General features: G+C 38.9%; 1 protein-coding gene across 10 annotated transcripts in view; it reads right to left on the reverse strand.

The window, feature by feature from the left end:
- Positions 1-445: 445 nt before the first annotated feature.
- ABCA4 (ATP binding cassette subfamily A member 4) overlaps positions 446-21,787 on the reverse strand; it is an 81,595-nt gene continuing 60,253 nt past the window's right edge. For 8 of the 10 annotated variants that reach the window (XM_067001599.1, XM_067001598.1, XM_067001600.1 and 5 more), the window contains 21 exons: positions 20,342-20,440; positions 19,073-19,262; positions 17,319-17,413; positions 16,412-16,444; positions 15,170-15,275; positions 14,984-15,058; positions 14,349-14,518; positions 12,819-12,996; positions 11,257-11,372; positions 10,168-10,315; positions 9,101-9,224; positions 8,239-8,368; positions 7,198-7,318; positions 5,937-5,999; positions 5,717-5,823; positions 4,597-4,738; positions 3,895-4,029; positions 2,525-2,628; positions 2,347-2,439; positions 1,755-2,004; positions 446-1,173 (listed from right to left, as the gene is read on the reverse strand). In XM_067001599.1, coding sequence (XP_066857700.1) covers positions 1,051-1,173; positions 1,755-2,004; positions 2,347-2,439; positions 2,525-2,628; positions 3,895-4,029; positions 4,597-4,738; positions 5,717-5,823; positions 5,937-5,999; positions 7,198-7,318; positions 8,239-8,368; positions 9,101-9,224; positions 10,168-10,315; positions 11,257-11,372; positions 12,819-12,996; positions 14,349-14,518; positions 14,984-15,058; positions 15,170-15,275; positions 16,412-16,444; positions 17,319-17,413; positions 19,073-19,262; positions 20,342-20,440 — 2,602 coding nt within the window. In that variant the 3' untranslated portion in view covers positions 446-1,050. Of the gene's footprint in view, positions 1,174-1,754; positions 2,005-2,346; positions 2,440-2,524; positions 2,629-3,894; positions 4,030-4,596; positions 4,739-5,716; positions 5,824-5,936; positions 6,000-7,197; positions 7,319-8,238; positions 8,369-9,100; positions 9,225-9,245; positions 10,063-10,167; positions 10,316-11,256; positions 11,373-12,818; positions 12,997-14,348; positions 14,519-14,983; positions 15,059-15,169; positions 15,276-16,411; positions 16,445-17,318; positions 17,414-19,072; positions 19,263-20,341; positions 20,441-21,787 lie in introns of those variants that run through there. The other 2 variants (XM_067001603.1, XM_067001604.1) reach the window with 2 other exon arrangements.

The raw sequence follows: 21,787 nt of genomic DNA on the forward strand, positions 1-21,787 counted from the left end.
CAAAAGAGGAAGACTACAGCTGGTTGCCAGAGTTTCATAATATTTTGTAAAGCACAAAGCAAGAATGTACTTTCATTAAATAAGAAGATAAATTGAAGAAAAAAAAAACAACTAAAAAAGCAAAAATGCATGACCCAGATTTTATTTCTGTATAACACATCTTGGAGATTTCTTGGAAATGAAATGATTTCTTAGATAACTGAAGCAATACATCATTATGAATTTGTTTTCAGTACTGTTATTTTCCACTAGTTTAACTGTGAACCAGAGAAAGGAGCTAAATGTCAAATGATTTCCCACTGAGTGCAGTGTGGAGTACAAACTGGCTGAAATTCTCCTGAGCACAGACAAAACATATACCTTACTCACACTACACACCCATTTGAGGTACAGGTTACAGGAAAGAAGAAAAGTTTGATCTTGTATGGTAACAGATATTTTTCCAAGCCTCCATGATAAAAACTAAACTTTGGGCCAATTTGCACATACTCTATTTTCTTTAAACCCCGATTTGATATTCTGCTTCTATTTCTGAACTTGAAGATAAGTGAGTATGAAATAATTTTCATTAAGATGTTTTCTTTTAAGCAAATTTCTTGCCTGGGTCTGAGAGCTTAATGAATTCTTCTCATTTTTGCTGAGACAACTGTCTATTTCCATTGCCAAGAATGAAAAACGAGTTAAATGAGAAAAACCTACCAGCCTGAAAGGGCCAGACAGAGAAACTGTTTTTAATGCTCTTTGCTCTTTTTAATGTCCTTTGCTAATGCAAGGACGAATGTGACTTCTCTTCTTGTATCTTAAATGAACTTTACATTAGAAGAAGATTTCATTGTAGAACCAAGAACCAGCCTTTACTTCAACACATTCAGCACGTGCTGTATGCAGTGTTCCTGGTAGAGCAGCAGCAGTTTGCTGTTGCTAGGGAGTTGTGAGCACAGCTCTCGGAAAGGTACAAAAAAAATCAGTATAGTACTGAGCCTAGGAGTCTTGTTTTACTTTTTACTGCTCTGGTATGGCACACTAAGTGCTAGTGACTGTAGGAATAGTCTATGCAACTGCTTGCTGATGCAAAGCAGGGGACACCTTTGCTTCTCGACTGGCTCCAGCTGCACGGGGATGCAAAGGAATTTCCTCATCCTCCATCTGCTGCTTAGCAAAGTTCACAAAAACCTGTGTGAGGAAAGCAGAAAATGTCACCACCTCATCAACTGAGGTGAGTTAGTGGAATGTCTCTGTACACTGGCATCTCTGCAGGGAAGATACAGAAAAGGGAATCCAAAGATGTATTGAACTGAGACACTGGATTCCAGTATATTGCTCTGGTATAATAACCGTGATGAGACATAAAAACATTTAACCAGATACCACATCTCTCTATCAGCATCTCTGACACAACATAGTCCAAATCTCTTACTTGAAATGAAATGGAAAGAAGTATTAGATCATTCCTAGCTCAGCAAGCCTCATTCTGACTAGCTGACCTTGCTCCTGAAGGAATGGGTTGTGGGAACTCTAGCATCTGGGAAATGCTGTCTCACTAGCATTCAACTGGCACCTATTTACACAGGGAATTAGTTTCAGATTTCATACCTGATCCACCTTCCTTGATGAGGAGTCTGGGAATTTTGTCTGAGAAGGAGATGTGAGGGAATTCTCTACTCTAAGCAGTTTGGTCCTTCAGTTGTTTGGACACATCCTCATTGCATCGCATAATAGGCTTTCTCATGGATGCTTTATTTTTTTTTACTCACCTGATCTAAAGTTGTTTGAGAGACAGAATATTCTTCAATATGCAAGTTTTCCTTATTGGAGATTATTAATCGAAAAATCTTAGCCAGAGAGGACGAGCAAATCTGATACTGCAGCATGTTGTAGTGTTTCTCTCTCTGTAAACTCCCTGGGAAGTTTATGCGTATGAATTGCTCAGCACGACTAGGATCTGGAGGCAGCCCTGCCTTCGGAGCTTTGATTTTCAGAGTGACAATGTAGCCATCTCCAAACCTGGGAAGCACACATGGGTTTGGGAATTGGATGAGGAGATCATTTCATTATTCAGGGAAAAAATCATTTTCAGCAGCTATGAAAGCAATAACAATATCTGAAAGATTATGCCTAAGATCTAGCTTTGTAGGAAGCGCTGTGTTTGGCCTGCAGAAGTGGCCTGTAGTATAACGGATTTGAAAACAAGGTCTACCTAAATCGTCTAGAATACCACAGAGTTGCACCCAGAAATTGGTCTGTTCAAACAACAGCTCTTCAGATTGGTTTGCTGTATTAACAACAGTTCATGTCACATGTACTAAGTTTTCCCATAAAAAAAACACCATAATGTAGTCAACTTACTTGTATTTTAGCTGCTGAATTGTCCCTAGGCACTTGAAGGTACCTTTTACCATGATGGCTAGACGAGTACAGAGAGCTTCACATTCTTCCATACTTTCAGAACAGAGAAAAGAAATTTGAGATAAAAGTCAGCAGATGAATGTCAGCTTCTCAGGCATTCTGAATCCCAGCTCTATACCTGTGTGAAGTTAGAACCACAGCTCGTCCATCTCTGAGCACGCTGACAATAGAGTCCCACAGGAGGCGCCGGGACTGAGGGTCCATTCCAGTAGTTGGTTCATCCTGGAAGGGAAATGTTAAGACAGCCAGTTTAAGAAAAGAAGGTAAAAAAAATCATTTAGAAGTAAACCATTGGAATCAATCTGTTGCACGTTTGGGAATTAGCATATAGCTGATATAGCTGCTTCCCTACTGAAATCTGTGCCTTGAGAAAGCACAAATGCCTTGAGAAATATGTAAGTGAATGAATACTAAGGTACTTCTTGGCACAAAGCAGTATGGAAACAAATACAAGAAATAATGCGTAAGAGTACAGTGCTGTCTGTGTAGGGCACAGCTACAGGGAAAGGAACACAGTGAATGTTCTGACAAAGGCATTCCACAGTCTGGAGTCTTAGCTATAAAAAATGTAAGCCTCGTGATACCCCATTACCAAAACATTTAGGCCCTAAAATAAAAATAAATGGAAAGAGAGTGATGTAGTAGCAGCTGCATCAAACTGTGTCAAGTCTGGCTTTAAAAGTAACCTTCTTTCTTACAGAAACAGGACATTTTGCAACCCAAGAAGCTAGTGAAGTCACCCTGATTTACACCAGCTGAAAATAAATAAATAAATAAAATATATTGTGAGAAAACATTTCATCTGGCTGCTTACTGTGTTCAGGCAGAATACATGTAAAGGCATACTAAATAGGTGAAGGAACTATTAAGCTATTACCTACTGAGCAGTTATTAATGTTTCTTTATAGCCTATGGATTTAGGTGGTACACTATAATCTAAATAAATGATTTTTGTAGCAATTGCATTTAAAATTACCCTTGAGATATGCAATTATCTGATAATTTTTGTTAGTTGATGAGGACTACGTTTCAGCATTTGTATAGTTTATTCAAAAATTTTATAGTTCATTCCAAAGATGATAAATGTTGCAAAAGGGCAACTACCTTCCTCTGTTCTGCTGGAAAAAGCAGCAATGTATATGTCATAAGATCCTTTTTTACATGACTGGTTATACTCTGACAAGAAAAGGCAGACTGAAACCAAACATGGATTTAAATTCAGATTTGTCTAGGTTATAGATTTTATCTCAAGCCATTCTTTACTGAAGACCTTTCTTTCATAACTTAGGTTCCATTTGAAACCGTATCTTGCAATGCATCCCAGTCTACCCTGAAATGAAAGAACTCAAGTTTACACAGAAATAGACATAAGTTGAGGCAGAAAAGAGCTTGCAAGAACAATCATTACCATCCTTGTAGCTCTTTATCGTGTAGTTTTATGAAATGTCATATTGAGCTATCACAGAGCTATGCTACCATAACACTTACTAGCAAGACGAGTGGTGAGCAGCCTATAAGTGCAATGGCAGTGGAGAGCTTGCGCTTGTTGCCACCACTGTAGGTACCAGCCAGCTGGTCTGCGTACATGGGAAGTCCCAGCTTCTGGATGCCCCATTCAGCAACCTATGAGAAAGAACATCTTTTTTCACACAGCGGCTAATACACAGCAGACTGGATTGCTGATACATCCCTCTTCTGGCAAACGCCTGGGTTTTGGCGCATTTGTTTTAGTACTGGAGCAGTGGAGTCAAAAAAAAATATTATGATGAGGGGAATTCTAATTCCTTGAAGCAAAGCCATAACCCAGCCTTAGCTGTAGACTTCACTTCCTATTTGTGCAAGAATGTACATTATTTTCTTCTGCAATCTTCATGTTTTGTTTTGTTTTTTTCTCATACATAAACAACTTCAAATAAAATAACAAAACAGTAACCATACCAATTCAGAGTCACAGCAGTTGCATCCTTAGCCTTCCAGAGTTGGCTCCACAGTTTTGCAAGTATCATTAATGCCTATGAACCTGGATTTGACTCTGCCTTCTTGTACTGAACTCCAAATGACAAGAACCACTCCCAGGACTTCAACACAGAGAAAAGCAAGCCCACCTTGGAAACTTCGGACCTTGGCATGAGGTGAATCATCACAAACATTCACTGTAGCTATATACAAGTCAAAAGTGAGATGCTTTACCCTCTTGATTTCCTCTGCTGGAACCCCTCGCAGGCGTGCATATAAATACAGATGTTCTCGTCCTGTGAGCAGGTCATCAAGGGCATCAAACTGAGGACAGTATCCCATGTTTTGATGGACACTAGAAATGTCAGTCAATATACTGGAGAAACAAAGAAAAAAATCTTACACCTGTAACACTAGATTTAAGACAGAGATGGACAGTTTGAATAAAATCTTTCTTTTCTGGGGCAACTTTTCTAAGAGGAAAATGAATTCACCCCAGTACAAGAATCTACTGAAATGTTTGTACAGTGTAGCAAGGAATATATTCTCATCTAAGCCAGCTAAGCTCTGGTTAAGAGTGCAAATCCACTTCCTGTGTAAGTATAAGCCAACTTAAAGAAAAGTTCTCAATAGATCTTACTTTTTGCAAATGGTGTTTATTTTGAGATTTAAAAATTAGGAAATTTCATCTCAGATTGTGGTCACTGGGAACAGATATGCAAGATATGAAGCTAACAATGTTTGCTGGTAGTAGCAATGGGAGAAGATGAGAGAAGTACAGAATCACAGGATGACTGAGGTTGGAACGAACCTCTGGACATCGTCTTTGTCTGCCCACCCTGCTCAAGCAAGGTCAAATGCAGCAGGTTGCTCAGAATCCTGTCCTGGCAACAAAACAGCTATTTATTCAAGTCACATCAAAGAGTCAAACCCCAACTACACCTAAGGAACCAAGATGCACAACCTGGAACTAAACTGACATAAATATTGAATCATGATGTAGTGACGACTTGTTATGGCATTATGCCAGGCCTGTTTAAACAAAGCAGCTAAAAACAGACAGAGAAAAGTTCCAAAGCTCAAATCAAAATGCTCTCTTGGATATGTTATCTTACGTTTGGAAGCTCTTGCCATTAGATCTGATTGCCTAGTTGCACTGCTAGCATTAGTATAATGCTTACCCCCAAATTTAGTATAAAACTTACCCCCAAATTTTACAACGCAGTGTTAAAGGTGCTAGCATGGTCTCTCTCAGTCCCATAAAACTGGAAGGGAGCTACTGTGTCATTGAGACTAGGAGTCTATCATGGTAAATGAACTGTCTCAGTCTTGTTTGTTTGTTTAAGGTACTTACCTATTGCCAGCCACTACAGCATCTCCAGATGTCACATCAGTATCTCCAGTCAGCATTCTGAATGTTGTTGTTTTGCCAGCACCATTGACTCCCAAAAGACCAAAGCACTGAATTATAAAACGTATCACATTTTTTAGTATTTCCATCTTGTAAATCAACAAGGGCATGCAATTTGAACTGATCCATGGAATGAGTAATCTAGTGCTGTTGAACAACCTACCTCTCCAGGACGGATGCCAACACAGAGCCTGTCCACTGCTGGCTTGTGCCTACCTGCATAAATCTAAATTGACAGAAAAAAAATATTTCAGGACTTTTGCAGCAAAGAAAATTTTCTGATTTTTTTAGTTTAATGCTGTTGGAATGAGGCAATGTTAGAACCAAGACAAAAGTAAAAAATAAATAAAATTTTGGAAAGAAAGAGTAAGCATTCTACCGTCAGACATTTATTTACATTAAATACATTTGTAATAACCCCTAAAAATTCCAAGTTTCCTTCATGAATCTTTTACTTCATATCTTTAGTGCTAAGCAGCAGACCTGATGCTTTGCTGGGACAAAGTATCTCTGACATATCAAACAAAGTGGAACAATACAGCAAGATCTGGAGAATGATACTCCAGTTCTCTATTGAGATCCCAACAATGTGTGCTGAAGGGATGCAAGACACGGACTCCTGATGGCTCTTGAACAGGAGACCTTTATTGCCCTTTTTCACTACTACATATGCTTTCCCTGTAGTCCCACGCGCTGTCCACGTGCCCGAATCTGTCATACAATTGGTTAGAGAACCTCAGACACGCGCCTCGAGCCAGACAGCAATTGGCCACTGCCCAAAGCTCATCTTTAACACTGTAGCCAATTTACTTTATCTCGACCTTGCTCAAGTTTTTGGTTCTACCGCTGTTTTCCTCATTATCTCTAATTCAGGGACGTGTGAAACAGCACAAAGCTCCCTGCAAATTCTTTTCCCACGTGTGTGCAGCCTTTTTATTTTTGTAGCTCAGGCTTGCATGTGTTCTGATAGCAACAATTATATGCCTTCACTGTCTTGAAAGAAGATAAATTAGCAATAACTATAGCCCTAAATGTGAAAGGAACTAAATGGTGAACTTGAGACTGAAATTCACCTATGGAAAAACAGCAATGCAGAAGAAAAGACTAGCAGTAGAAATGGACAATCAATATATAAATCAAGTTGGATGATGTGAGGTAAAATACTTCAAGAAAAGGAGTGTGTATATGTGTGTGTGTGTTGGGGGTGGGAGGGGGTTCAATGTCCTTGCTGGATTTTCTGGTTTGTTTTCTAATAAAAGGAAATAGCCAAATCACATGTAAATCCCTGACTTCTAAAATGTTCATTATTTTCCAAGGCACAAGCTTGATTTTGAAAACAATACCATCTGAATCCACTGCTGAAATACATTCTACGAGAATCAACTTACACTGGGTTCATATATTTCATTCTTCTCAAATTGTACCTTGGTCAGTTCTTGTAATTCTAAGATATCTGTTTTTTTCCCTCCATTCATAATTCTTTTTCTTTCTTCTGCAACATCCTCATCTTCATCAATAACAGGTGATTTGGTAGTCTCAGCAAACCTGGAAAAAAACAGATGATTGAATGCAGAAACAATGAGTTGCCCTGAGCGCGGTTACAATAGCAGTGTGAAACAACAGTTACTCAATTGCCAAAACTGTGACTGGTTGTGACCAGTAAACTTGTGACATTGGCTGGAGCATTCCTGGGGTTGGGAGAATCCCTGACCTTTGAAAGTTAAGCTCTAAATACTGAAAAGAGATTAAATTGCTTGCTCAAACGAGCATGATGTTGCCAGTCACTGATAATGACAACCTGCCTCCAAGCGACAGCTTTCACTGTTTGGCAGCTCTTCAGTATCTACTGATAGTCCTTCTACCTATCTTTTGAGCAGACTTCCCTGTAAGACAGTATTTTCAGAATTACCAACTAGTAGTCTTGTTGGCAATCTCCAACAGCAATGAACAACCCACTCACACCTGGAAGGCAGCTGCTTTCATTGAAACAGAGAAGGGAAGCTTGAATAATGCGCCCAGGCTGTGACTGTCCTATGCAATGGACTAGAATTCTAGTCTTGGGATGTCAGGCTAGTACTTCGTGCCATTACTTAGGAAACTACAAGCTTTCCAAGTCATTTTATCATCTCACCTAATGATGACACATATGATCTCACATAATGATCTCACATAATGATGACACCTAGTGTCCTAATCTACAAAATTTACACTGAAGTCCTAGTTCAAGAAAACTAATTTCTTTAATAAGCTATATAAATATATTCTTAAATCCCATGAAAACAATGCAGATAAAGAGACTAGCAACAAGTTAAGATGAAATAAGGTAAGTAAACAGAATAAAGCTATAAAAGCTGCTATAAATTCAGAGAAAAAGAAAGAAAAAAAAAAACAAACAGGAGCATACAGAACAATAAAGACACTTGCCCTGTTAATGAAGGAATATTAATACAAGCTTTCAGACATACCATCTTGAGGAGAATAAACGGTGCTGCATAAGGAGATTCAGAATGAAGAATGCAACTCCTTGAACAGCCATGGCAGCCAGATTCTTTCCAACAAAGTCCCACTGGAAAGGACTGGAAACATGCTCCTCACCTATGGAGGGAGAGAGCATCAGAATGCAAGATCAAATACTGCTGAAAAAAACAGTGCACATCAGAACAAAAGGCGTAAGCGTAATGGTTTAGAATGAAAATCTTTATTTGATCATGACCAGGTAATGTCTGCCCTTTTCCATTGTATTATAAATACTGATTCTTAAGAAACTATACCCCAAGCTTAGCTGCTGCATGGGAGCAAAAATGAATATAAGCTCTCTGAATATGCTCTTATTTGGATTTCATAGCATGAAATTTGTATGGATTATATGAAAGACATTTTCTGGGGGAAAAAAAAAAAGTTTTGCTTTATCACTATGCTTTTAACAAGAAGTTTGATAACAAAAACTGCCACATCCCAAGAACATGCATTTGAAGAACAGCCACTTTAATCATTAACATGAGGGCCACCAAAATATTCAAACGAAATGAAATTATATATCCTAGCTGTGATAATCTAGGGGTTCAGGACAAGTGATAAAAAGACACCACAGTCTGGCACTGAACAAATAGTTTAATTTCCAATACAGACCACTGGTCAGGCCCTAAAGTTCTGGCAGCTGTGATTCCTTCAGGGAGGCTGAGCTTTCATACTCATCTACCTGATCATGTGAAAGGGGAGGATTTTAGAAACAGACTCTAGTTTTCCAAAACAACCCTTTGAAACATCTCACCCAAGGTCAGACCAGGTAAAACTGATACACCTTGTTGGTTATTGGCTCTTACTTACCAAACCTGGCATAAACTTCACTCACAGCTTGGTTTATGGCCAAGTCAATGAGTCCACGGCCCAGGCAAAAGTGTGGGAAGACAATCAGCACATTTTTCAATGCTTTATTAAATTTTAGCAATGTCTATAAGGAACAGAAAGGACATCATAAGCAGTTGAAACAAGACAAAACAGCGAAATGAATGAAAAGTTATTTTTCATGTCAGAGAAACTGGACGTTCTATGTTTATCTGCAGCATGGCAGAATGCTGGCATACACTGCACCATCAAGGTGCTTGTGAAAAATTGTCACTGAGAAGAGAAATTAATCTTTGTAATGAAATATTTGTCTATGTAGCAGAGGCAACATGCCGTTCTGGTGTCAGCTATTGCAAACAAGAACTGTGAACGAAGTAAGAGTACTTTGGTATTTTGGTACCTTTCTATCGTAATAGCTTTATTTATAGCTGGAATATTTCCATAATCAGGGCTGTCATAATTTTGAAAAATAACAGTGTCTGGGCATAACTACACAGCAGACTTTGGTGAAAGGTGGAGATACCCAACGCAGTGTAAGTACCTGCATCAATCTAGCTGCACCACCACTGAATCCAGAGAAGGACAGTTATCTCTCTGGAGACACAATGTCTGCAATGGAGACATATTGTCAAAAGTAACAATACTGGCCTGCTGTCCCACAGACATTAAGTATTGTAAAGTTGGCCCTTGAAACCATGACTCCAATTGAATCAAGATCTGTTTTTTCCTTCCCACCAAACAACAATGCTTTTATCAGCACGGGGTGTCTTAAAACGTACTGTTGGTAATGATAGGTAATTGGATTGCAGTCAGCTCAACGTCATTCCTCGTGTATGTGGATGGTTGGAAGCCCAAGATACCAACAGCCCTGAAGTTTGCTTCTGTGGTTTATTCTGCTCACCTGTCCCTGCAGTAACACAGCAAGTTCTCCACTCACTTATTTACTGCCAGAATAATGGCAAGATAGAGAAAGACAGTTAGAGATGGCTATGCTTGGACATCCTTTTAACAGCTTTTTAAAACCAGGTCACAACAACAACATTACTTACTGGGTTATTTTCAAATAGCTCCAGGATGAATGTAATGGCACTGCTGTTGATCCCCACAAAGAGATTAATACAAGACAATGCAACATAAGCAGTGCTAGGGACACCGAAGAAAGAAGAAGCAGGGTACATCATGGGAATTACTGCCCATCTGCATGCAAAAGATAGAAATATTACAATACAAATTAAAGGTAGTCTGTCCAGAAAACATCTGTGGCCTCTTAGATTTGATTTGTGATATACATAGGACGATACAAAAAACTTTATTTCTTTTTTAACTCCAGAGAGAGATCTGTTTTTTTTTTTTTTTCTACATTGTTTTCTCTAAATTAACTCCCACTACAAAGCTAGTAGGAATATTATTTTATATATAAAGACATGATAATTAATTGAGAGGAAGTGAATTCCAGTCACCCTTATAAAAGGCTATTTTGCCAACACAAATGTTCATTTGAAGAAAAAAAATATTTGTTGAAGACTCAATTCTCTTTGCCCTTGGGTAAAACGCTGAATAATATTTTAGTATTGGCTGTCAATGAGGCAAATAAATGACCATTAAAATCCTACACAATGTGCATATCATAAAGGAACGAGATGATGTATTAGATTTACGTGTCAAGGTAAATTAGACGATGTATTAGATTTATGTGTAGTGGGAGGGCTGCAGGGGTGGCCTCTGTGAGAAGAGTCCAGCAGCTGCCCCACGCTAGAGAAGAGCCAGTTCCAGCCAGCTCCAAAAGGGACCCAGCACTGGCCAAAGCCAAGCCAAGGAGTGACACTGGTTGTGCCTCTGTGAGAGTGTATTTACGAAAAATCTTCTGTGCAGTAGCAGGTGGGAGTGAGGTGTGATAAAATTTCAACATTAAATGGTGAAAATTTCTGTGAAGTAGCGACAAAAATCTTTACAGCATGTGGCTGGACAAAGAGTGTAAGTAACCTGAATTAGGAACAGAATACAGTTCTAACCTGCATTGTACCAACTTAGTTTTATTCTTTGAAGCTGGATTTCACTAAGCACCGAGCTCAACAATGTGAAATCATTTCCATGTGAAATACAGGGCTCCACATGCAGGAATGATCTTGAACACTCACCCATACAGAAGCAGCAAAGCAACAAGCACAGGGAGGTTAGTTGGAGAAGTGTATGCTTTCTTCTTGAATCCAGCAAATATAACCACAACCAGTCCAGCACTCACTGCATAATTCACCTGCCACATCACAAGGTGAAGATCAGTGTGTAAGATCAGAGAAGGGCTGCAAACCTATCTAGATCCTAAACATTATTCCCGAAGGATTTTGTACTGAGGAACATTGGAATTTATGAGCTAGACTAGTTACTCAAGTTTTTGACTCAATGGACTTCTGGCAGCATTTGACGTTTTTCTGAGCCGTCTTTCATCAGGCTGTTCATTAAAATTATAACATATTGTTGTTTCTTAGGTTATGGTTTGGAACTGATTGTTTCATGGTCCTGCTGGCAGGCTGCCCACAGAAAGAGGCAGTGAGTATACAAGGAAATGCAGTTTTTGGTGATACAAAGGTTATGTATAGGAAGGAGAAAGCTAGTTATTTGAGCCACATTACTGGAAGGAGGCCAAAGTGAACGCACAAGTGGACGCTTGGCCACTGCTCTGTTCAGTTTCTCTGTTCAGCATTAGTCGTGCAGGTCCACTGCAATGCACAGAGCTCCCCATGCAGAGTGAAAGGTGGCATTTCACAGAACTGCTAACCCCAGTTAATACCTTTGCACCATGCTGTCAAGGGCCATGGCCAAGCAGAATTCCTGGCAGTGAAGCAGTGAAGCTGATGGGAGGCTGCTGTGACCAGCAGGGTACAGGAACTCAGAGATCTGATTCTTTTCCCTCATTTAATATATTAATGTTTTGCTTTACCTTCTCATAAAAAAGCACCTTCCGAAACACGCAATGTTTGGGGCTTTTAAATTTTTTTATTTTTATTTTTTGAATTTTTTTTTCTACTCCATGTTCATGCTTTTCTTATCAAACAAGCCCTTGAGCCGGCATAACCACAAAACAAGATCCTTGCTGTGCTTCAACAAGGCAAATAATTTGTTTCTTCGTGACAGAGTGGCCTGAAGAGTAATGAGAGGATAGCTGAGCCTTGTCTAAGCAAGCCTGGACCTCTGCTCTAAATCCTTTTGGCATAACACAGTGAACATGATTCAGTGGCCTAAACAAATATATCCACATCATTTTAGACACCCTGGAGATTTTTTTCTGGCCTCCAGCTATTGTTCCAGCAGCCCATGAATCTCCCACTTAGCTATTTTGAATATCTTGACACTCATTAAGTTTCTTGTTGAGGGCAGGGTCACAGATGGTTGTAACTAGCTTCAGGCAACAGTGCTCTCCCCTGCTATGGCACATTTTACTTGATTACACATTCAGTTTTAAGGACTGGAAATCCTCAGATTACAACCCTCCCATTAGTTCAGCGCCGTGCACCTGACAATTTCTACATCTGACATTAGTTAGGAGAGGTCAGATCCTTAGCACATACTCTGAGAAAGAACTTCAAGAAATGAACACTTTGCGGTGCTCAGAATCACCTTCACTCAATTCACTGATCAGTCTCCAGTTAATGCAAACCCAGAAATAATTGCTGGCTATGAAATCAGACCAGAAGTTACTCACTATGTCCCACATGAAGTTAGTTAGCCAGTAGATAGCAGGGCTCACACCACTGACAAACTGGAGGTGTTTGGCTTTCGTCACACGTTCTTGAATCAGGTATAAAACAAAACTGGCTGGGATAAAGGACATGGCAAAAATCACACAGATGGCAATAAGAGCATCCACTGAAGTGGTCAGCCTGCAACAAAGCACAAGAAAAGACTGTGAGCAACGGAATGGATGCAACACAGCACTATGTTAGCATTTGGGAAAGCTGAAAACTGAAATGTTAAGATCTAGAAGTAGCAAGGTTATTTTGTAAGTAGAAGACTTTTCCAATTTCAAAGTGCGCTAATGTATCTTGCTATATCACACTGGACAGCAGCTAACAAAGGGGTGTCCTCGTAAGGGGGTGTCGAGAGGCAGGAGACCTTTTCTCCATTAACACCAGTGACAGGACCCGCGGGAACGGGGTTAAGCTGAGGCTGGGGAAATTTAGGCTCGACATCAGGAGGGGGTTCTTCACAGAGAGGGTGGTTGCACACTGGAACAGGCTCCCCAGGGAAGTGGTCACTGCACCGAGCCTGTCTGAATTTAAGAAGAGATTGGACTGTGCACTTAGTCACATGGTCTGAACTTTTGGGTAGACCTGTGCGGTATCAAGAGTTGGACTTGATGATCCTTAAGGGTCCCTTCCAACTCAGGATATTCTATGATTCTATGAAATGTGGCTGTTGATGGCACCATTCAGTTTTTTTTTTTTATAATTTCCTTCATTCTCTGGAACAGTTCAGCTCCTATCTCAGTTTGACAGCCTTTTCTGGATGGTGTGTCGCAAAGTAGATATTAAGGCACATCAGTAGAAATGGTCTGGGAGCTGGGAGAAAAGGTACTCAAAAAGGCAAGTTGCGAAGTGAGATGAAGCACAGACCTTGACTCTGTGCTAAGGCAAAAGCTTCCAGTTTCACTGACTTCTAAACTTAATAGAAGACATGAGTGGGAAGCCATGCCTTCTTATGAGTGTCTTTTTCAAGAAGTTATGGCTTTGAAGTTCAGGAATACATCAACCCTACTACATGCCGTTGAAAATCTACCTGTATGTTGTCCTTGACACCAAGACAGAGGTTTTCGACTATTGCCTACTTGTAGTTACTTACGAACAATTTCTGATGCCTTTTTTGATTATGATCTCTGTGTCACTTCACAAGTAGATCTATTGGCTTTGGAGCATGAACAAAGATTTCAGAATTTGACCTTTATCCTTTGGAATCAACAGAAACATGTAACCATGTATAACCAATGGTCATGGCTACTACATAGGAACAGGAATGAATACTTACAGGATTATGAGACAGAAAAAAATGGATTGTGCATCTAAGTCTTGATTAGAGTAAGACTTCAAGGAAAGGCCTCCATGTTCTATCATCTGAACTATTTCATATATTTATTATATTTTTTCATATATTTTTAATATTTTCATATACCATTGGATGTGGTAAACTGCCAGGAGAGGGTAGGTAAAAGTCAGTGGCAAAACACAGGCAGACTTACACAGTGATTTCAGAGAGTTGCTCCTTAGTGAGGTTCAGAGGATGGTTTACAACAGTGATCCCATACTCCTCAGGAGCTTGGCCAGTCCGCAGGTTAGCTCTAAGGATTGCATTATTGGCTACATTTAGGAAACTAACCATAGCATGCCAGCCTTTATTGTTAAACCACACCTAAAAGAGTCAGAAAGCATAGATTCATTTAAGAAGCTTTCACTAATAACCCTGAGCTGCAGGAGAAAACTTGGCTGCATTTTATCCACTTTGGTGGGCACTCTCAACAGGAATGAATCCAGCACCAAGAATTTGTAAGCACAGTCCAGCAGGAGGAGCTCACATACTGTGCTTTTAAAGGGTTGGGCAACCATTGTAAAAGGATTTTGAAGACATTTTAAAATTTAGCAGAATGTGTCTTACTCAAAAGTATTTAGGGCAGCAAGAAGTACTAAGAACATGAGTAAAAAAAAAAACTAACATTAAAAATAACTTTGCATTAACATTGTATCCAGTGTTATTTATAATAAATATAGTATTTCAGCTCTTTTTGCATCTGAGAATGCCACTAGTAATATTCTCACTATTTGAACTCTATCTCAAAACACACCCAAAGTAAATTTTCAGACAATTTCCAGCAAATACCTTAACATTATCTTCAGTTTCCATGTATTTAAGGAAATTAGAAAATTCTTTAGCAGCAGCCAGTGAAGTTTGTCCCTAAAATAAAAAAGAAAAGGATAAAGATCAGCTGTCTGGGAGAATTCCAGTGCTGCAGATTTTCAGCTGTGTAACAATTCTTCAGTAAAGAGATGAAAAAATCTTGCTTACTCCTGTCACGTTCATCATTCGGCACAAATCACTGAAAAAACTGACAACTTCATCTCCAGAAACATGAAGGACAGGGAGCTTTCCTCCTATAGAGATTCCTCCATATCTAACAAAGAGAACAGTATTATTAGCCACTTGTATCACAGACCCTCTGTACAGTGATGTAAATACTAAAAACTCCGTTAATATACGTTTAAATTACATACATGGTATAATTTATCTATAATAATCTCCACTCTTTTTCTAACAAGTTCTATTAGGTCTTTATATTAATTTATGAGGGGTTCATGCCAGGATCCTGAGAAAATTACATAGAATACTTGGAGAAAACAGCCATTTCTACAATTCAAAATCTTTAGATCGAGATAATTGACATAGAACTGTTTGGACAACATGGAGGACTGAGGATATCATGGACCTCCGTTAAAATTTCAGCTGCCCTGAGTGGAGCTGGTGGAGCAGGTATTCAGCAGTGCTGGTGCCAGCCAATACGCCATAATAACAAATACTATTGAATGACATGAACCTAAGTCTAATCCCATAGAAAGTAATGTTTGCACACGACCAAGGAGATATTCCCTGAAGGAAGCCAGTCATCTAGCTGCCACTCTTGAAATTAATTCCTCTATTGATGAAAAACACAAGTATTTTCTTCAAGCTAATATGTCATCTTTCTAAGTTTAGTATCTGCGCGTGTAGACATCACATTGGGGTTAGATGTCCCCATGCAAGCATGAAGCAAATAGTGGAATCTGTTTTGTAATTACTGCATGTATTCAGAGTGGGGACAAGGAGTTGCAGTTGCTATCCCCATGTATATGGTAGATCGATGCCTAGTTTACATCTTCCCCAGGTGTTTTTTTTTGGAGGGATCATATTTTTTTCTGCTGCTCTTTCAAAGAGCTGCATCAGAGCACTAAATAGAGCACAGTGTAGAGCTGCATTTAACTTTCCATCACTCAGATCCTGTTAGTCAAACTCGTGTAGATAATAAAATTGTTATAGTTCCATTGTATGTCTCTTGCCTTCACCCTTCTGGGGGTAGTCCAAACAAATATAATCCCTTGTCTTTATAAAACCTTGCTGACCCACAACCTATTTCACACTGCAGTCATCTCTTTGTTCTATGCTATCTGCCACAATTCCTCTTGTCCATTCAGAGAAACATTGTGAGGCCCCATGGTTAAACAGAAATTCATTGTTCCTTTATTTACCACCACAGTCTGTGAAATGGTTTCTTACCTTTGCTCATTGACCCAGTATTTGCTCTTCAAGCTGAAAAAGACAAAGAGAATCCTGTCTCTTAATGCACTGAACCACAGTCAACGGTACTGTCAGACTTAGATGGAAATTAAAGGTGAATTCCTATGCTTTGCAGATCTTTAGTTTCCACAGGTAGCTTTTTAATTTTTTTTTTTTAATTTTTTTATTTTCTGACATGATTCATCTCCAGCTTGTACAGAGATAAGGAAAATTTCTAAGGTCACACATACTGGCTCTATCCTAAATCCATAACAAACTGATTTTAAAATATGCATCTGAAGCAATTTTGACGTCCTGAGAGGAATCAGTTAAATGTAAAATGTAGCCAGCAAATAGCTGATATAATGGGAATATCAAGAACTGTGCTGGGAACGGAAAAGGTAGCAAGGCCCAAATCAGAAATAACAGGCTATGGACACTGCACAGCTAATGAACATGCACGACACTCAGACAAGCCCAGGAGCTAACAGTAGGATAGATGCATCTATGCAACATTGTCCTTTGGCCCTTTAGTGTTTCTGGGAAGCAAGTTATAATTAACTCAGGCGGATGGTCATGTTGGTGTGGCTACAGTTCTTCAGTGACACAAACTAGTATCTTTGCAGTTCACTGGTTTTTTCACCATTGACACCGTTACTGCTAACACAGCATGCCATTGACATCGAAACTTAGCTCTATCAATAAAGGAGAACCCGATTATACAAATAGGTAGAATAAAAACAATTTAACTCCCTTAAAATAAATATCTCCTATGCTTAAATCAGGAATATGGACATGATGCTCAAGTCTACCCAATACCGTGACAAATCAGGTATTATGCTGTTAAATGAGAATTTCATGGACAGATACGAAATGTCATGTGAAAAATAGAGTGGTTTGTGCCTACCTTCCTTTTATCAAAACGGGATATGTTTTCACCAGAAAATCTGAGATATTTCTGTGGGTCAGATCTTGAAGAATTTCTGTGCTGTGCTGCACTCTCTGTGAAGAAAGGAAAATCCAATCAGTCACAGTAAACTTTAGAGTCTCTACACCTATTGTTTGTCAGTAAAACAACAGTAAAAGTGGCTTCAGTTCAGGGCAATTGCTCAGGTTAATAGTATCACTGAAACCAGAGTGGGTTTTTCATTTTCTAGCCCAAATGTCTTTACTGAGGTTTCAGAAGAAATAATAAAATCACAGAAATTTGCAATGCCTGGTACAAAACAGTTGCAGTTCACTCTGAAACTTGGCCTGAGTTATTTGCAAAGGCCAAGGTTGCTCAAGGTTTTTTCTTCACTATAAAAGAAGGAGACTTTTCAAATAAATTGAAGGCCTAGAGAAGATAAGGTGTTCACTTTGTCCCATGTTGTAGCAAGTTGAAATAAAAATTATGTGTACAAACCTTTACTCACCTTTACTAGCATGTTAGATACACTGAACAAAAATTATTCTTTTTTTTGGTAATGAAAATGAAGTTATCAAAAATCTCAAACATGTTGAGTTCATCCTAGGGTGGAACATGCTTATAAAGGTTTCAGAGTGCAAAGCTTGCAACCTGAAAATGAGCTACTATATAGAAAACAAGACTAATGAACTTTCCAGAAGTTCCTACATTTGTCCACAGAGAGGTAATACTGGATGACACAGAGTGTCTGTCTTTATTCTAGATAATTAACAGGAAGATTGCATCCTCCTAGTGCCTTCATAAATGAGGTATTCATCTTTAAACATACTTCTCAGTTATTTACATACTGTTGCTTCCCTGAAGACTGAAATATAAACTGTATCTTCATGACAAGTTAAACAAAATAATCATATCTTGAAAAATAATTTGGATGATATGTTATTATAATAAATAAATCTCCCTTAGAGGACTAGAATACACACAAGCAACAAAAACTAATTTTGCATCCTACTTGGATTGGAAGTTTTAGATAAAATTTTCCTCACAAATATACTAGTACACAATTAGGAAAATTCAACTTTGGGTGTCCTTTGGACATGGATTACACGGAAATCAGAAATAACTTTGGATGCTGTTAATAAGATTATGATATAACTTCATAATATAATTCTGCTTTGTTGTTTTGTTAATAGTGATAGCAAAACCAAAGCAAACAATCAGTATTTTTAAGAGTCCATGTCATGGATTTGGATTCAGAAATCAATTAACTTTGTACTATTAGTGTAAAAACTGTATTTTACTAAGTCATTTTTGCTAATGTGTGCAAGCCTGGCAAACAGGAACATTGAAGCTGAGCAGTGTGCATGACGAGGCAGTAAATCAGTGAGCTACTACTCTGAGAGTTGCTGCAGTTCTGTTTTCTTTAAATTGTTAGAAAAGCATGTAAAAAATGTAAATAATAACAGGCTATAATTTTCTCTTCCTCTTCAAGTGAGCAAACACATTTTATAAAAGAAACAACTAAGATTATTCATTAATCAGACCAGGTGTGAACATAGATCTCATCTCCTCTCTTTACAGCATCAATTGTTATTAAATTACTCATCTTCATGCACATACACACAAACATTCATTTTTTCTAGCTTAGTACTTTCTTTCTAGAAGAACAGCCAAAAGAAATGTATACACTAATCCCTTTTCCAGCTCTCACCATGAAACTTTTTCTACAAAGATCCACAGCACAGGGACACTACCTGTGGTGGTGGGAGGCCTCCTGCTCCTGGGGGGCATTCTGGCAGCATGGTGAGTTTCTTGCGAGTGCTGCACTTGCAGGAAGGTGAAGGATTTTCAGAGCTCCACTTTTGGCTCAGCAGGAGGCTACTTAGATCAGGATGAACAGCAGGGGTATTCCAGGCAGTTGGCGTATTATTGCATGGGTAGTTCCTGTGTAGAGGAAGAGTGGTTTAGCTATTCAGAGATACAGTTTATAAGAGCTCACAAATCCAGAAAATCACAGTGGTTTCACCAGACACCCTCCTCTCACCCCTTATCCTGTGACTTCTGAGTAATAACAACACTTTGGGGTACTTGATAAACATAAGTAAGTACTCCAAAGTAGTTACATGAGTAAGTATCATCTCCCCCCCAAACCTGTCCCAAATTTACTGTCTTCAGCTTACAGATAGGGAACTGAAGGAACAAATGAACTGTGTTTGACCCATTAGTACAGGTAAAAAACATAGTGAGGAGATACCTTTGCAAGGAGACTATCCTTCTCCTTGCTTCTTACTCATGGCATCTTCTCTCTCTTTTTTTTTTCGTTGTTGTTTATTTATTTATTTGAAGTTTTCTCCTGGTTCCTGCTGCACCAGGTAGAGTGCAGAAAGGAGAAGAGCAAGAGGAAAACCGCCAGAAGAATCAAGCTGCTGGTTCTCTCATGGCCGAGAGAAAGGTGAGAGAAAAGGAATGGCAAAGCACAGCATGATAGGGATAAATGACTCCAAAGCACGACTCATAGGCAGAGGAAGTGGGCAACAGATGTTAAATTAAGAGTTCTACCAATGTTATCCTCACTTCAGAGTGAGAATAACTTTGAATCATAGAGACTGCCCTGTTGCTACTTCATCATCCAAGCAACTGATGAAGCTGTTGCTTCCAAACACACCAGTGGGAACACGAGGAACCTGAGGGGACTCACATGTGGAAAGTACCAGGGAAGCTGTGAAGATCTGGGTCTGATTACACTGCCTTACTCACACATTTCCTGGTAGCTTAATTCCTAATACAAGGCTACATGAGCTGTCTTCCAGCATTCACATCTAGCACTGTGACTGATTCGTAATCCAGGGGATTTTTTTGCTGTATGTTATTTTTGACCCAATATGAGATATTCTTGCCAACAACCAATCTGAAGCATTGGCTCTAGCAAAAAGTGAAGCCAATTCATTCTTTTTCCACTACTCAGGTTCTACCAGTAATATCCTAGTAGAGTCTGGTTCAACAGACATTAGCAGGCAACTTACGGAAGGGGCTGATTCTTCAAACAGCGATTTCCAAATCCGGGTTTATTCAAGAAAGCATCAGTAAGGGAGACCATCTGCTCGCTGCCAGGACGCTCATTGCTAAGGGAATAGGATAAGACTTTCTCTATAAAAAAAATCAAATTATTGCACTAGAATACACATAAGCAACTGGTGAAGGACACCCATATGGCAGAACTAACTGCCCCCTCTGTATGCTGATAATTAAATTATTTCGTTAAGGAAAGGCACGAAAAGAAATTCAAACAAAGTAAAACCAATAGAACCTTCCAAGATGGTTAACAGGCTAAAGCAATGGCCCTTTTCTCCTAATATTAAATTACGACTTCTCACATGCTCTTATGGCAATATTCTTCAAACAGGCTTGAATATGTATTTCTACCCTCTCAGCCCTGTCACACACAGTAATTAGAAGATGAAAAATGTTCATCTATTCAAATACTCTATGTTTTACATTTGCTGAGGCTAAAGAGACAATGTAGCTAATAGTAATGAAGTGTCTACAATTAATAGCCTAATAACACTAGACTACTGAATATTGCTATTGCCATTTTAAAAATATGAATATTAAATGTTGCTTTACACACTACTATGTGTAAATTACATTAAAATTTTGTGCAAATTTTCAATATAAAACTCAGAGGAAATGCTTCAAAATTATTACTGCCATCAGTTTTGTTGCTTTGTGCTAGCTACAGTCTCATCTAAGACTTACATATTGTTTCTAAATTTCCTCTGTATTGCACATATTTGGACTTGGTGCAAAAGTTCAGCTGTGGAATGGATGCAAGTGAGGGTGAAGCAAGTGCCCTGAAGAGCACAGAGGAATTGTGCAGTGACCTGAAGAGAACAGAACTGAAGCTTCTATGAAGAATGAAAGGAGACAAAGTGCTAGCAGACTGAAAAAAAATAGATCCAGCCAAAGGATGAAGCATGGGGAGAAACTGCTAAGAAGCAGCATTAACAAAACCTAAGAGTCTCTGCTTTTGTCTTGTTTCCATAACTTTACAATTACTGTGCCAACTATAAATAAACCTACCACAGGTCAGCAGATAGGTTTGAATCTTGTTCTGTAAGATTATGAATAAAGGCATGCAATGGCATGCCAGAGACAGATTTCTTACTGTACTGTATCTCCTGTTAGGATATGTAACTTTTTAGGTGCTGAGGTCATGAATTCAGGTAGGAAAAAGGAGAAGAGTACCAAAGACAACAATGTATTTGAGGACTACTGGTTAGACATACTACTAGCTGTATTCCCCCACATGCACCAACTTCACGCTATTTGATGTATGCTGATTCAGTGGAATTACTACCTTTTTATACTACACAGACTGAGGATAGCCCAGTAAGTCAGAGCCCCATGATCCTAAATGCTAGGGAGAAAAGTGTGTCTATATGACAGATGTACTTTTATTTATTTATTCC

This window comes from Anser cygnoides, chromosome 8, assembly GCF_040182565.1.
Source record: "Anser cygnoides isolate HZ-2024a breed goose chromosome 8, Taihu_goose_T2T_genome, whole genome shotgun sequence".
Lineage (NCBI taxonomy): Eukaryota > Metazoa > Chordata > Aves > Anseriformes > Anatidae > Anser > Anser cygnoides.